Source organism: Crinia signifera, chromosome 1, assembly GCF_055691185.1.
Source record: "Crinia signifera chromosome 1, ASM5569118v1, whole genome shotgun sequence".
Classification (NCBI taxonomy): domain Eukaryota; kingdom Metazoa; phylum Chordata; class Amphibia; order Anura; family Myobatrachidae; genus Crinia; species Crinia signifera.
The window spans coordinates 389,190,476-389,204,288 of NC_139217.1; the positions used below are offsets into that span (position 1 = coordinate 389,190,476).

Genomic DNA, 13,813 nt, shown 5'->3' on the forward strand with positions numbered 1-13,813 from the left:
AATTCAGGGAAAGGATGGCGAATCACCGCAACTCGATCAGAGCTGCCATTGACACAAAAAAAAAGCAGAACTCCCTGTCCCCCGCCATTTCCTGGCAGCAGGACATTAGAACTCCAGCCTCCGTTGCCGCATTATCGACTGGGTACCCCCACCCCCCCGGGGAGGCGACCGTGGACTGGCTCTAAGAAAACTGGAAAGCAGATGGATCTATCGATTAGACACTCTTGCCCCCAAAGGACTTAACGAAAACAATCCCCTCTCCATTTTTTTTAAATGAACCTCATAAGACTCTTTGCTCTTTATGCATTGTCCAGACTTGCTCCACTATAAGTCATCTGATTGATGAATGATTTGTTCCCTACCTGTGACATTACCACGGCCAATATGTTCCACTTGTGTTTCTCCCACTTGGCCTTGTTCTGTACGTTGTGGTTGTGATTTATAAATGTGATATTTTCTTGCAGTTTTTTCTGACACCTTGCTGCTTTCTGTGTTTAGTCTATACGTGCCCCATCTTTCCAGAAATGTTGTTTTCTAAAAATGCTGTTATCACAACCGTTATCCCCGTACCCATCAGTGCCCTTTATGCAAAGAAAGCACTGACCCAGAGAGACCTACATAGACCCTATTGGTACACCTTATAACCACTCCCCCATGATCCTTCATTTACCTGTATCACCCTCACTCTACTCCCATCAGATTTCTACACCTGGTGCCAATGTCTCCTAGGCACGGGATATGCACACTAATCCCCTACCTTCTGGTAGGCAACCTAAATCCCATGTATCCACTACCCCACCAAACACACATCTTGGTGTCCTATTAATTAAAATCACGCTTGGGGACCGATTAATGCACCCCAATCCTAGCGCATTTATTCTCACCACTACCCGTGGTACACTCCTTTCACCTACCCTGGTTTGTGCAGTTAAACCTTTCCGGCTTTATACCTCGTTTTTTAACGCTAAGCACGGCTTCATTAACGCAAAACTACTGACATAATATGGCTCCGGCCCAGGTATCCCCCGTTGCCATGACTACTCCGTGCTTGTAACACTCTGTTGCCTTAGTTACGCACAGCCCCGGCATACTCCCGGAAGCTGTGCGCTCCAGAGCTGCGTTCCAGCGCCGGCTTCCGGCCGACGCACTTCCGGTTTCACCGGAAGTACGATAGCGCCTTTCAGACCTGAGTCTGTGGCGCCTCCCAGCACCATACCCCTCTCATGGTATAAATAGCCGGACGGGAGGGCAGTCAGATCAGCTGGCTGACCCTGCCCTTGTCCAGGCTGTTCCTGCGCCACTGACTACATGATGTTTCATTGAATAACGTAACTATGCTTTTGCTTGTGTATATGTACATGTCTTTTGATTCAGCATGACGTGTACCAACTGTCTGTATTTCTTGTATACCTGTAGGCTCCTTGATAAAGGTCCATGTTAGGACCGAAACGTCGGGGCTTGTATACTCTAATTGCTATATGCTGTGTTGACCCAGCTGGAATTAAATACTTTTTTCGTTTTATCACATGGCTGAACTGTGATTTAAGGAGAGTGCTCTACTTCCATACCTACTGGTGTGGAAACCTCCATTTATTTAATTGGGGCATGCTGTTGCATGTACCTTTGCCGGGCACCCCACTGCTGTCTCCATTTGGGTGAGAGTGCGGTCATTTCACTTTCTATCTATCTATCTATCTATCTATCCACACACACATATATACACACACACACACACACACACATACATACATACATACATATACACACACACACACACACACATACATACATACATATACACACACACACACACACACACACACACACACACACTAAACATCGGCACTAACCTTTCCTAGTTTTGGGGGTGCCCTATGGCTTGTGACTCAAACATTAATGTGATAGTTGTGTGTATTGTAGCCATTTTGAGCAATAATGTTAGTTCCTGCAGAAAAGTGAGGTCCCTTGAAGGGGGCTGCAGGCTTAAATGCATTAATCAATTCATGAACTAAATCTCCACTATTTATTACTATCAGTTAATTTAGTGAGTGCAGAGCCCACTACAATTTCTAGTCCCCTACTAGTAAGAACCAACACAAGTACACAACGATAATAGTGTCTTCAGCGCCCTAAGAATATAATGCCTTATAAAATAGATAAGTATAAAGTAAGTACACTTGTAGTTTCTTTTTACTTTCAGAGAGCTGTAATCAATACTATATATATATATATATATATATATATATATATATATATATATATATATATATATATATATATATATATATATATATGTATATGAAAAGGGTTTCAGAGTGCGCTAATAACAATTGCAGTAACACAATAGGGATTCAAAAATGATGACATTTTTAATAAAAACATTCAGTATAATGTCTGATATTTCATAATCTGTGATTGAACTTCCATAGAATGTTGTTGGCCCAACGCGTTTCGTCACTAAAGTGACTTCATCAGGGGCGAAGGAAGCAAATAAGCAGAACCAGTTCGAGCGTTAGTCTTCGTATATGGTACGGCCTCATAAGCATTGAAATTCTGAGGTGGTGGTCGCAATCCTAAGTATGGGTGATCATCAAGAACAGTTGACGGAAAAAGAGCTGAATGTAGTAAATCCGTATTTAGGCAATAACAATAGATTTTGACAAGTAGCAAAAAGTGTCCATACCGGGGATCCAATGCTGATTTTTTTTTCCCAGAAAGATTGGCCCCCAATATGGTGACAATTGGGAACAAAAGTTCAAGCCAGTATAGAGTGGTCAAACCGGATGTGCTCTCCAGGGATCCAAAATCCCTGGAGAGCACACTTGCGAATTACTAACATTGAATATGCCCTTAATCCATCCACTTACCCTCTTATTTTTAAAATAATTTTTATATCGAAGTGGTAGTGTTATCAATGCAAGTCATTTTTTGTATGGTGCTACAGACATTTGGTTTTATATAAAGTATAATAAAATTCCTTATATGCGACCTCCTGTTTTTAATTTGAATAAAAGGATTATTGGTTCACTACACTGATGCAAGTATGACCAGATTTACAGTAAGTAAACTGATATCACAGTTCAGCATTCTAACTGCATTTGACACAATATAATTTCTGTATACTTGAGGTCACTGCTCTAGAGCAATGTGTAATCATGTCATTCATGATACAATTTTCAAAAGAGTTAAGTGACAAGAGGTCTTCGAAATTGCATGAGTTCACAAGATTACTTATAAAGTACATTTCCTAAGTAATCAACACTTAGTTTAGGCATTAGTAGAGGTCACAATACATAAACCAGTTGAAGTAGTGGCACCACTAACTGAGCATTTTGCTTCCTCTGTTTTCCTCTTTGACAGAGCAGCACAACTTTTTTCTTTAGGAAGATCAAAAAGTGCACTTTTGAGAAGATTCAATATGCATATTTTTAATATTTTATTAAAACAAAATATAATATGGTGTAGAAAGTGGTTTACACTACAATGAACAATTTATCATGAGACTGAAAGCCATTAGAAAAACAACCAAAAATTCATAGCAAAGCCACATAGAAACGAAATGTTGGTTCTATTTACACCTATCAATTCTGTTTTATGTATAAGAAAAAACATGAAAATACAAACTTATTAATCTACACTTTTTTGACTTCATGGAAAAATCTACTTCCACATTCTGCATGCTGCTTTCCTAAATATACTTTACAATGTGGTCACACATGAAAAATGGGAAACATCCCACAGGAAAGCAATTAGCTAATTGTTCATGCATTCAAAGCTGGATAAAAAGAAAAGGCATAGGTGAATAGACCCTCAATGGAAGTCCGTTTGTCAGTTAATTTTTACTTATTTTTGTGTCACTTAACATAAATTTTTATGTTTATGCCAAAACACACACAAAAGCAAAACTTAAACATTAGACAATAAGAAAAAAACGTGAAAAAATGAAAAGGTACAGTAGTAAGAATAAAATAAACTACAAAAATATAATAAAATAAAAACAAACTGTAGAAAGTTAATCTGTACAAAAACAAACACTATAAAGCAAAACCTGACACCAGATATTTTATGGACATTTGAAGTAAACTGAAGACTGCTCTGTAAATTATTACAAGTTAATTAGTAATGAGAGAAATAAGGCAATCGAAAAAAAAAAAAAAAAACAACGTAAATGTACAAAATCAAGACTGGCAGCCAAAAATTGTGCAATTATTAAGCAATGTAATTTATTTTTAGACTACTTGTTTTCAGGCCTATTCTGACAACTTTTAACAACTTTTAAGTGCAAAAAAATTATTTGATGCTAAGGTATAGCCACAATTTCTGAAAGTCCTAACATTTTAATGGTTAAAATGTTTCCAGATCATGGTCATAGGGATCTGCTAGGCTAAATTTCATGTCAGCATTTTCATCATCTAAGGAAGCTAAAGCTTCATTTGTGTCACTTGCAAAGGTCTCTCTCGAAGTGTCATCATGCTCTTGAAAGTTAAGACCTTTGATGGCTTGTTTCATCTTCTTCCCAACTATGTGAAGTCTTCTTTTTTTTGCTGCCTTCTTACTCTCATATTCCTTCTGATTTTCCATATAAAATATTTCCTTATAACAAAGAATATCATCATTAGATAATTTTGCATTTCAAATGATTAATACAAATGTGTAAATGGGATAGGGTACACAAGTAAATAGTCTCCAGTATTATCAATTAAGGGGCCTATTTCTACAGGCTGTGTTTAATAAAATAAATAAAAATCAATCACAGGAGCTGGTTGTTTATAATTCTCCACTTTATCACTTTTCAATGCATAGCATAGCTGGCATTTGACACCTAAAATCTGTGCACATACCTTCACTTGATCTGATGTAATACTCGGTGTATTTTTCAAAAGATTCAAATAAACACCACCTGGAGTTCTCCTCCTGCTTCCATTCTGTAAATGAAAATCAGACAAGTGGAATGCTAGAATATATTATACTTATCGGAGATTTACCTTCATTGATTTATGCATTTTACTGCAGACATATTGAAAATAAGTAACAAATAAAAGTACTAGGCACTAGGGTGGCCAATCGCGGGATCGGCGGGATCCCGGGATATGGCTCCTAAAACACCAGGATTTCAATCCCGGGATTGGATTAGACAACGGGTGCTCAGACACTGGCCAGCTTCTGCCATCCTGGGCAGTGCGGCTCTGCGCAGCATGACGACGTCAGAGGTCGCGATGAGCAGGCCACACAACAGCCACCTCGTTCTGTGCGTGCAGCGCTGACCTCCCGCCTCCATTCACCCGTACCCGGTTCCATCGCCCAATGCTCAACTGCCCAGGCTGCATCCGCCAACCCAACCAGGCTGTATTGCCCACCCTTCTGGCCGTATCTGTAAGTAAATATGCAGGCGGGGTAGATTATTGTATTAGGGAAGCCAATCTCAGCATCCCGGGATTGGGCATTTTTCAATCCTGAATTCCAGGATTTAAAAAATGCCCCGGGATTGGTAACCCTAGATGAGCATTCCTTGAATCTTTATCTAATTGACTTCAAAACATATACTTTGTATATATCTGTACCAAAAGGCATTACAAAAAAAAATAAAAAATTGCAGTTAGCCAATCTGTAGCACAACCATAGTTGTTAATGTAATTTCAGATCTCATGGGTATTATTTCCATCTCTATCTGCATCACATCTCCCTTCCATACCAGATGCAAAAGTGCTTTCTTATAAGACACAAGGAGATCCTGCATTCCCTCTCAGAAGCACAAAGCTTCCTAACAGTTGCCTCGTGAACAAAAGGCTCCACAAAGACTAAACTTGTATATCTAAGGGTCGATTCAGACCTAAATCGTACGGCTGAGAATTCAAAGCGGCCAGCGATCAGTTAAGCCACTGCCCCGCTACAGTGAGATCCTACCTTGGGAAATAATGTGATCACTGTGCAAAATGGTTGTGTACAGCTGCAAATCTATTTGCAGCCATGAGAATATGTCCAAACCCCAGAGTAACAGGCTCATCATTTAATTAATAAGTCATCGCAAGCTCAGAGTAGCCAGAGACTTTCTCTGCGGTGCAATGGAAAAGGGTAAATCTGGCATGGAGCTGATGTCACACACCCTCCCCAAGCATTTTCCTGGACACTCCCAGCGGTTTCATAGGCACCTCTGCATTTTTCTTAACACTCCCCCTAAAAGGCCTACTTCCTGTCAGCAGGACTTTATTGTAGGACGGCCTTGTGCATGTGTACTACGGGCCCTACTCATGCAGTGTATCGATAATATGCCGCAGTGCAAATTTGTGGCTGTGCATTCAGGTCTGAATGACCCCCATAGTATTTATATTTTGGAATTTTGTTTTGTTAAGCACATCTTTCTGTTGTGAGGATTCTAGCACAAGTTTTAGACTGTGTAGTGGAAACATACGGCGGTACTTACTGTATGTGTTCTGTTACAATTCTGTTTCCCAGTAAAGAATCAATTTGTGTTGCTACAATCCATGTGTAGTAGCATTAATACCAATATTCTCTGTGAACACCCGACTAGTTCACTTAATCCTCTCTCTCTCTCTCTCTCTCTCTCTCACTGCCCACATCTTTCCTCTCCTATTCATCTATCACTTTTTCCTTTCCACCATTTATTTTTCTATTTTCTCCATTACTTTACTCTTAATTCCTCATTTTCATGTTATTTGTTTTTTTGGGCCATCTCTCAAGGGGGGCCTTTGAAGATTGTAAATGTGTTACACCAGCACATAAGGGGTTTATTTAATATAGTTTAATTTTTATAACATTTTGGAGTAGTAAGTTTAATTTATATAGCGCACATTCTCCAACAGGACTCAAGGCGCTTTTACAGACATTTAAAAAACAATGCACATAACACATTCAAATCAATAGGGTAGTTTAATTTGTTTTGTGAACATTCCACAAGTCAATTGTTGCCCCATATATGCATCCATTACCTCTGGTTTTAGCAGCGCAAAGTGGCAAAGCCCATCTAAAGACCCAGTTTGTTTTATTTTTTGCACATTTTAGCTCGTAATTCAGGAGGCTGCGAGCTGAAATGTGTAGGGGGACTGCCTACACACCTGAATTAAACTGAACAATGGAATTGCTCTTTAGAGCTTTGCATGGGAAAATATGATGCTTTTGGTCAATTAAAAAGTAATGGGTGCCTGATTGGTGTAAAAATGTAATAACGAAAAATAAATGAAAATCAAAATGATATAAATTGTACCAATCTGCAAGCTTGTCTTGCTTTATTTTTATCTGTACATTTTAGTAAAAACTACTTTGAGCTAATCTCACCAAAATGAAAAGTCCGCCATTTTGCTCAACCTCAGCAGTCTCAACAAGGAGCTCTATAGCCTTCTTTGTGCCAATCGTTTTTACAACTCGCTGTATGAGATCTTTCTTGGGTTCACGGAGCCTACAGGAAAGAAAGAAACACATGAAAACAGTCTTTTATAGTATTTAAACGGTTCAAAGTGATCATTCAAGGGTAAGATAAAATGAGCAAATAAGTTCTATCAGAATCTTTGTGCACTAACACTAAGGTGAAATGTTAGCTTGTTTTTGCTAGTATCACACAGGTGCAAGTAAAACTAGTCATGGTTTTTCGGTTTTAATAAATTAAAAATGAACACACACAGTTCACCTAAGTGAATTTTACAATGGTATTTTTTCGACACAGTCCGTACTTTTTTGCAGAAAGAAAATTTCATCAGACAGCTATTTTATCTAAAATGCTTGGAATTTAAAATATCAGTACCCCCCCCCCCCTTTTTCAATGCATTGGAACTTCTTGCCTTAAGACCCATACACACTAGGCGACTGAGCTGAAAGTCGCTCAAAACAGCAGGTTTGAGCAACTTTCAGCCAAAATCTGCCCAGTGTGTATGGCCTGGCGATGAGCAAAAAAAAAATTCTGAAAAAAAAAACCAACATGTTTTTTGGGAATATTTCAGTTTTCGGATATACGGATACGGAATACTCAACCTGTAGTTACAAGCACTTACACAGGAGCAACATCTCCAAATTGCTAAATTAATTTCCCCATTATCTCTGCAACACTTTGCAGTGACTGTACATAAACACTGTGGCTGTAATTTACGTCATCTAAAGCTACAAGTAACTTTTTACCTTTTGGTTTCATGGTACTTTATACATAGATAACCCATGCCAACAGTCCTATTTTAAATACACTTTTTATTTTTCACCACAGAATGACAAGGATACACACGCAAAACAAAAAATAAAAAAAATCGGAGGATGTTCAACCCTTGCACATAGCTATACAGAATGGTTATTCTACACACTGTATAGAAATGGTCAGGCACTGAAATGTTTACAACCACATCACTGGATACTTGGTTTGTCACGGATGTTGCTACCTTAGGATTGTGTCACTGCTGAATGGTCAGGTTTAAAAGAAAAAAAATGTAAATCTTAAAAAGGAATACAAACATTCCAATAGACATCATTAAATGTTAATTGAGAATGTTACACCACTTGATTTTCCAGTGGCTGTTGGTGCGGAAATAAGGAATTTGGTACTTACCGATAATTCCCTTTCACCGAATCAGCAGGAGACACTGCAGTCATTACATGTGGGGATAGAGTAGGTGTACTGGAGGAGTAGGTGTACTGGAGGAGTGGCACTTTAAGAAAACTTTACTGCTGCAGGCTCCTCCCTCCTCTATCCCCACCCAGACCCCAGTCTTAGAAAAACTGTGTCCGAGAGGAGAAGAGAGACCAGGGCCAGCCCGGTAGGGAACGGAGCTAAAACATAAACAGAGTTAGTAGACAATGCACATAACGTGAACATACTAACAAAACAGAACACATAGGATTTTTGAAAAGTTCCCTATGTAACAATAACTATGCAACAAACATTGCAACAATAGAAAGAGCGTAACTTTCACACACACAAACCACACTAACATCATGGCAGGAGAACCAGTGCTGGGTGGGCGTGCAGTGTCTCCTGCTGATTCGGTGAAAGGGAATTATCGGTAAGTACCAAATTCCTTATTTCACCTACATGCAGCAGGAGCCACTGCAGTCATTACATGTGGGGATACATACCCAAGCTTTTAAGTCCGGGCGGGAGAGCTCTGGGGCTCCTGTAACACTGCCCTACTAAAAGCCGTAGCCGAGCTGGCGAAGGTATCAAACCGATAAAACTTTGCAAACGTGCTAGATCCCGACCAGGTAGCCGCTTTGCACACTTGTGTCAAGGAGACACCTCTCGCCATGGCCCAAGAAGTACTTACTGACCTCGTGGAGTGCGCTGACACTCCCGATGGTACTTTCTTTTGTGCATACAAGTAGGCTTCCCTAATTGTACAGCAAATCCATCTTGCCAAAGTCCTTTTTGTCGCAGGCCAACCCCTCTTAAGTGCATCGTAGAGCACAAAAAGGCTGTCAGATTTCCTTAGATGTTGGGTACGCCTAACATAGACCTGTAAGGCTCTGACTACATCCAGAGAAGCGTCTTCACCCTGAAGAACCGGTACCACAATAGGCTGGTTTACATGAAATGCAGAAACCACCTTAGGAAGGAAATTCCTGCTAGTACGTAGTTCAGCCCGGTCCCTGTAAAAGGTAAGGAAAGGAGACTTACACGATAGGGCTCCTAATTCAGAAACCCTACGTGCTGAGGCCAAAGCCAGCAGCATCACCGTCTTCCAAGTCAGAAATTTGAGATCCGAGGTGTCCAATGGCTCAAAAACATCTGACTTCAAAAACTCTAGAACCACCACTAGATTCCATGGTTCCGTAGGAGCAGTGAACGGTGGTTGAAGTCGAAGTACTCCTTTCAAAAAGGTTTGTACTTCAGGAATCAGCGCTATCCTGCGATGGAAGAATACTGAGAGGGCTGAAACCTGAACCTTGAGAGAAGCAAGCTTCAAACCTGATGCAAGTCCCGCCTGCAGGAATTCAAGAAGTCTAGCCAGAGAAAAGATTGCCTTTGGCACCTTCCTGGCCTCGCACCAGCGGATGTATGACTTCCATATTCTATGGTAGTGAGACGCTGTTACATCCTTCCTTGCCTTAAGCATTGTAGGAATGACCGTTCCTGGTATACCTCTTCTCTTCAAAAGTTCGGCCTCAACCGCCATGCCGTCAAACGTAGACGAGGCAAGTTTTGGTAGACGAATGGACCTTGCTGCAGCAGGTCTTCTCGCAGCGGCAGGCGCCAAGGTTCCTCCACCAACAGGTCCCTGAGGTCGGAGTACCACGGACGCCTGGGCCAATCCGGAGCGATCAAGATGACTTCTACTGCTCCCCTCTTTATCCGTTTGAGTACCTTTTGAAGTAACGGAATAGGAGGGAAGAGGTATACCAGGTCGAAGTTCCAGGGGATGGAGAGGGCATCCACTGCCGCAGCCGCTGGATCCTGAGCCCTTGCACAATACTGCGGAAGTTTGTGATTCAGTCTGGATGCCATGAGATCTATCTGTGGCATCCCCCATCTCTGAACCAGCTGTTGGAAAACCTCCGGATGAAGGCCCCACTCTCCCGGGTGGAGATCCTGCCTGCTGAGGTAATCCGCCTCCCAATTTTCCACTCCTGGAATAAAGACTGCGGAGAAACCGGTGGTGTATGTCTCTGCCCAGGACAGAATCGGGCGGACTTCCCGCATGGCTGTCCTGCTCCTGGTGCCCCCTTGTCGGTTGATATAGGATACTGCCGTGATGTTGTCCGACTGTATCCTTACCGGCAAGCCGACAAGTAGGGGGTGGGCCTGAGCCAGTGCCAACCTGATAGCCCGTAACTCCAAGATGTTTATGGGTAACCGGGCTTCCTGGCTGGTCCAAAGACCCTGGAAAGTGCGACCCAGCGTGACCGCACCCCAACCCCGAAGGCTGGCATCTGTGTTCACCATGGTCCAGACTTGAGACTGGAAGGAGCGACCCTTGGTAAGGTTGGATGTATCCAGCCACCATTGAAGAGAGAGTCGAGCTTCCTTGGAAAGAACAATGGTCTTGTGGATTTGAAGATGGGACCCCGACCATTGAGCCAGAAGATTGCCTTGGAAGGTCCTGGAATGAAACCTTCCGTAAGATAGGGCCTCGAAGGCTGCCACCATCAGGCCTAACAGCTTGGTGCACAAATGCACCGATACTCTGCGAGGCGTCAGAACCTGACGAACCCTCTGCTGGATAACTGTGACTTTGGATAATGGCAGAAAAACCCTTTCCTGGACAGTGTCGAACAACAGACCCAGAAACAAAATCACTTGTGTTGGTTCCAGCTGTGACTTTTTGAAGTTCAGGATCCATCCGTTCTGAACCAGGAAGTCGCAGGTATTCCGGGCATCCTGTTGTAGCTTCTGAGGTGAGGATGCTTTTAGGAGTAGATCGTCCAGATAGGGCACAATCGTTATCCCCTGAATCCGAAGGGCTGATATCATGCAAGCCATAACCTTTGTGAAGGTTCTTGGAGCTGATGAAAGACCGAAAGGGAGTGCTCTGAACTGGTAATGCTGATTGCGAATAGCAAACCTGAGGAACCGATGGTGTGGTTCCCAGATCGGAATATGCAAATAGGCATCCTTTATGTCCAGAGATAAGAGAAACTCCCTTGGCTCCAGGCTTGCAATGACTGACCTTATGGATTCCATCTTGAACCTGTGGTACACGATGTAATCGTTGAGGTGCTTCAGATTGAGAATGGGTCTTACCGAACCGTCCGGCTTCGGTACTAGAAAAAGACTTGAGTAGTAACCCAGCTTTTCCTGAGCTTTGGGGACAGGTATAATGACCCCTGCTTGTAAAAAACTTTGAATGGAGTTGACCAAAGCTGCTTGTGTTGTTGCTAAAGCAGGTAGGCCTGTTGTAAAAAATCTGTTCGGCGGAGCCTGAACAAACTCCAGTTTGTACCCGTGTTCCACAATCTGAAGCACCCAACTGTCTCGACAGTGAGACCTCCAGACGTTCTCGAAGAGGGATAACCTTGCGCCCACCTTGGGGTCCCCCAAATGGGCGGGAAGCCCGTCATGCCACAGGTTTGTCTGCAACCTTGGTTTCTGCACGACGGTTAGAGGTAACTGCGGCTGTGGCACCTCTGCCACCTCTGCCTCTACGCCCTCGAAAGGACGAAAAGCCTCCCCTGGCACGTCCTCTGAATGAGGCGCCCCCTCTAAAAGCCCGAAAAGACGGTGTAAATTGTCTTTTCGGCGGGGGAGTGGCCGAAGGAAGGAAAGTAGACTTACCTCCTGTAGCTTGAGCAATGAGTTTGTCAAGCTCAGGCCCAAATAGCATATCTCCCGCATAAGGCAAAGCTTCTACTGCCTTTTTAATATCGGCCTCCGCCTGCCAAGATCTTAACCAGATAGTACGTCTGGCCAATACAGCTGAAGCTGAGATTTTTGCACCCAACTCAGCTACATCTGAAGCAGCTTCTCCTGTATATACAGCTGCATCCTTCACATACAGAGCCAGCTGTAGCAGTTCTTCACGGGGCCTACCACTCTGTAAACCCAAAGCAAGCTCTTCAGCCCATTTCTCCATGGCCTTACTGACCCAGGCTGAAGCTAAGGCTGGTCTGAGCAAAACCCCTGCCGTGGTATAAATAGCTTTTACCGTGGTCTCAAGACGACGGTCAGGAGCCTCCTTTAGAGCCACAGCAGCCGGAACTGGAAGCGTGGTTCGCTTCGAGAGCCTGGACAGCGAGACATCAGCTGGAGGCGGAGTCTCCCATTTTTCCCTAGATTCCTGAGAAAACGGGTAAAGTAGCTTCATGCGCCTAGACAATTGGAATTTTCTGTCTGGCGTCTTCCATGCATTAATAAGAGGTCTGTCCAATTCAGCCGAATCAGGGAAAGTAACCTGCTGCTTTTGTGTCCGACCAAATATGGACAAAGGCATAGGAGCATCCTCCTCCTCCAAATTAAGTGTGGTGCGGACAGCCTGAATCAGGCCCTCTACCCCCTGAGGATCATCACGCTGTAGCGCCTCATCCTGAATGTGTTCAGGTTCATCTACCTGAAGTAAATCCACATCTTCATCCCCATCAGTATCAATATCAGCTCCCTGTATTGAACCTATGGGAGATCTAGGACGTTTTTGTGGAGGGCGTGAAGGGCCAGCCACTGGGTTTGACCCAGAGGCCATAGACTGCATAAGAGTCTTAACCCAGGCTGGTTCAGTAGAACCCATAATGGAGAGTTGAGCATGAAACCGCTCCCTGTCCTTCCTAGAAGCAGCTAATTCTGCAGCCAATCCAGCCAACACCTTTTGTAGTAAAGGCTCAGAAGAATCTGACTGAGAAGTCTGTGTCTGAGGCTCCACTTCCTGTGTGTGCTCTGCTTTATAGCAAGATTCACACAAAGAAACACCCTTTATATGCTGGGTGAACTGCTCCTTACAGGACTTACATGTAAAAACCTTAAGGGCAGCTTTGGAGGCAGCTTTTCCTGCCATACTGTCAGTGTATGAGATTATGTTATAAAATCACACACACACACACACACAGACACAAATAACAAAAGGTGCACAGACTGTAAGCAACAGATACTATTCCTAAAACAGCGGAGCTGAGCTAGGATAGGGAGGGGGAGCCTTCCGCCCTTGTATCAGAGATTATGCACAATCTCTGTAACCTGTGCACAAAAATAATCCCCCAGTAACTTACAGACCTGCTCTGTAGAAATAAGGGGGGGCGCTGGACTGCAGTGCGTGCGCTGAGCGCGTTACACGATGTCCCTCAGTCAGCCTCGCGGTACACAGCAATGGCGCCGGCAGAGAGAGAAGAAAGAGAAAGGGCGGTATCAGGTGACATCACCTAAGCCCTCCCTCTCCCTCCGGCGCGTAGTTACACT

The 13,813-nt window shown here is 43.1% G+C and overlaps 1 protein-coding gene across 1 annotated transcript in view; it reads right to left on the reverse strand.

The window, feature by feature from the left end:
• Positions 1 to 3,412: 3,412 nt before the first annotated feature.
• Positions 3,413 to 13,813, reverse strand: part of PHAX (phosphorylated adaptor for RNA export) — a 30,119-nt gene continuing 19,718 nt past the window's right edge. Inside the window, exons 3-5 of the mRNA XM_083151572.1 lie at positions 7,294 to 7,414; positions 4,842 to 4,925; positions 3,413 to 4,593 (exon numbers count right to left, since the gene is read on the reverse strand). Coding sequence (XP_083007698.1) covers positions 4,345 to 4,593; positions 4,842 to 4,925; positions 7,294 to 7,414 — 454 coding nt within the window. The 3' untranslated portion in view covers positions 3,413 to 4,344. The remainder of the gene's footprint in view (positions 4,594 to 4,841; positions 4,926 to 7,293; positions 7,415 to 13,813) is intronic.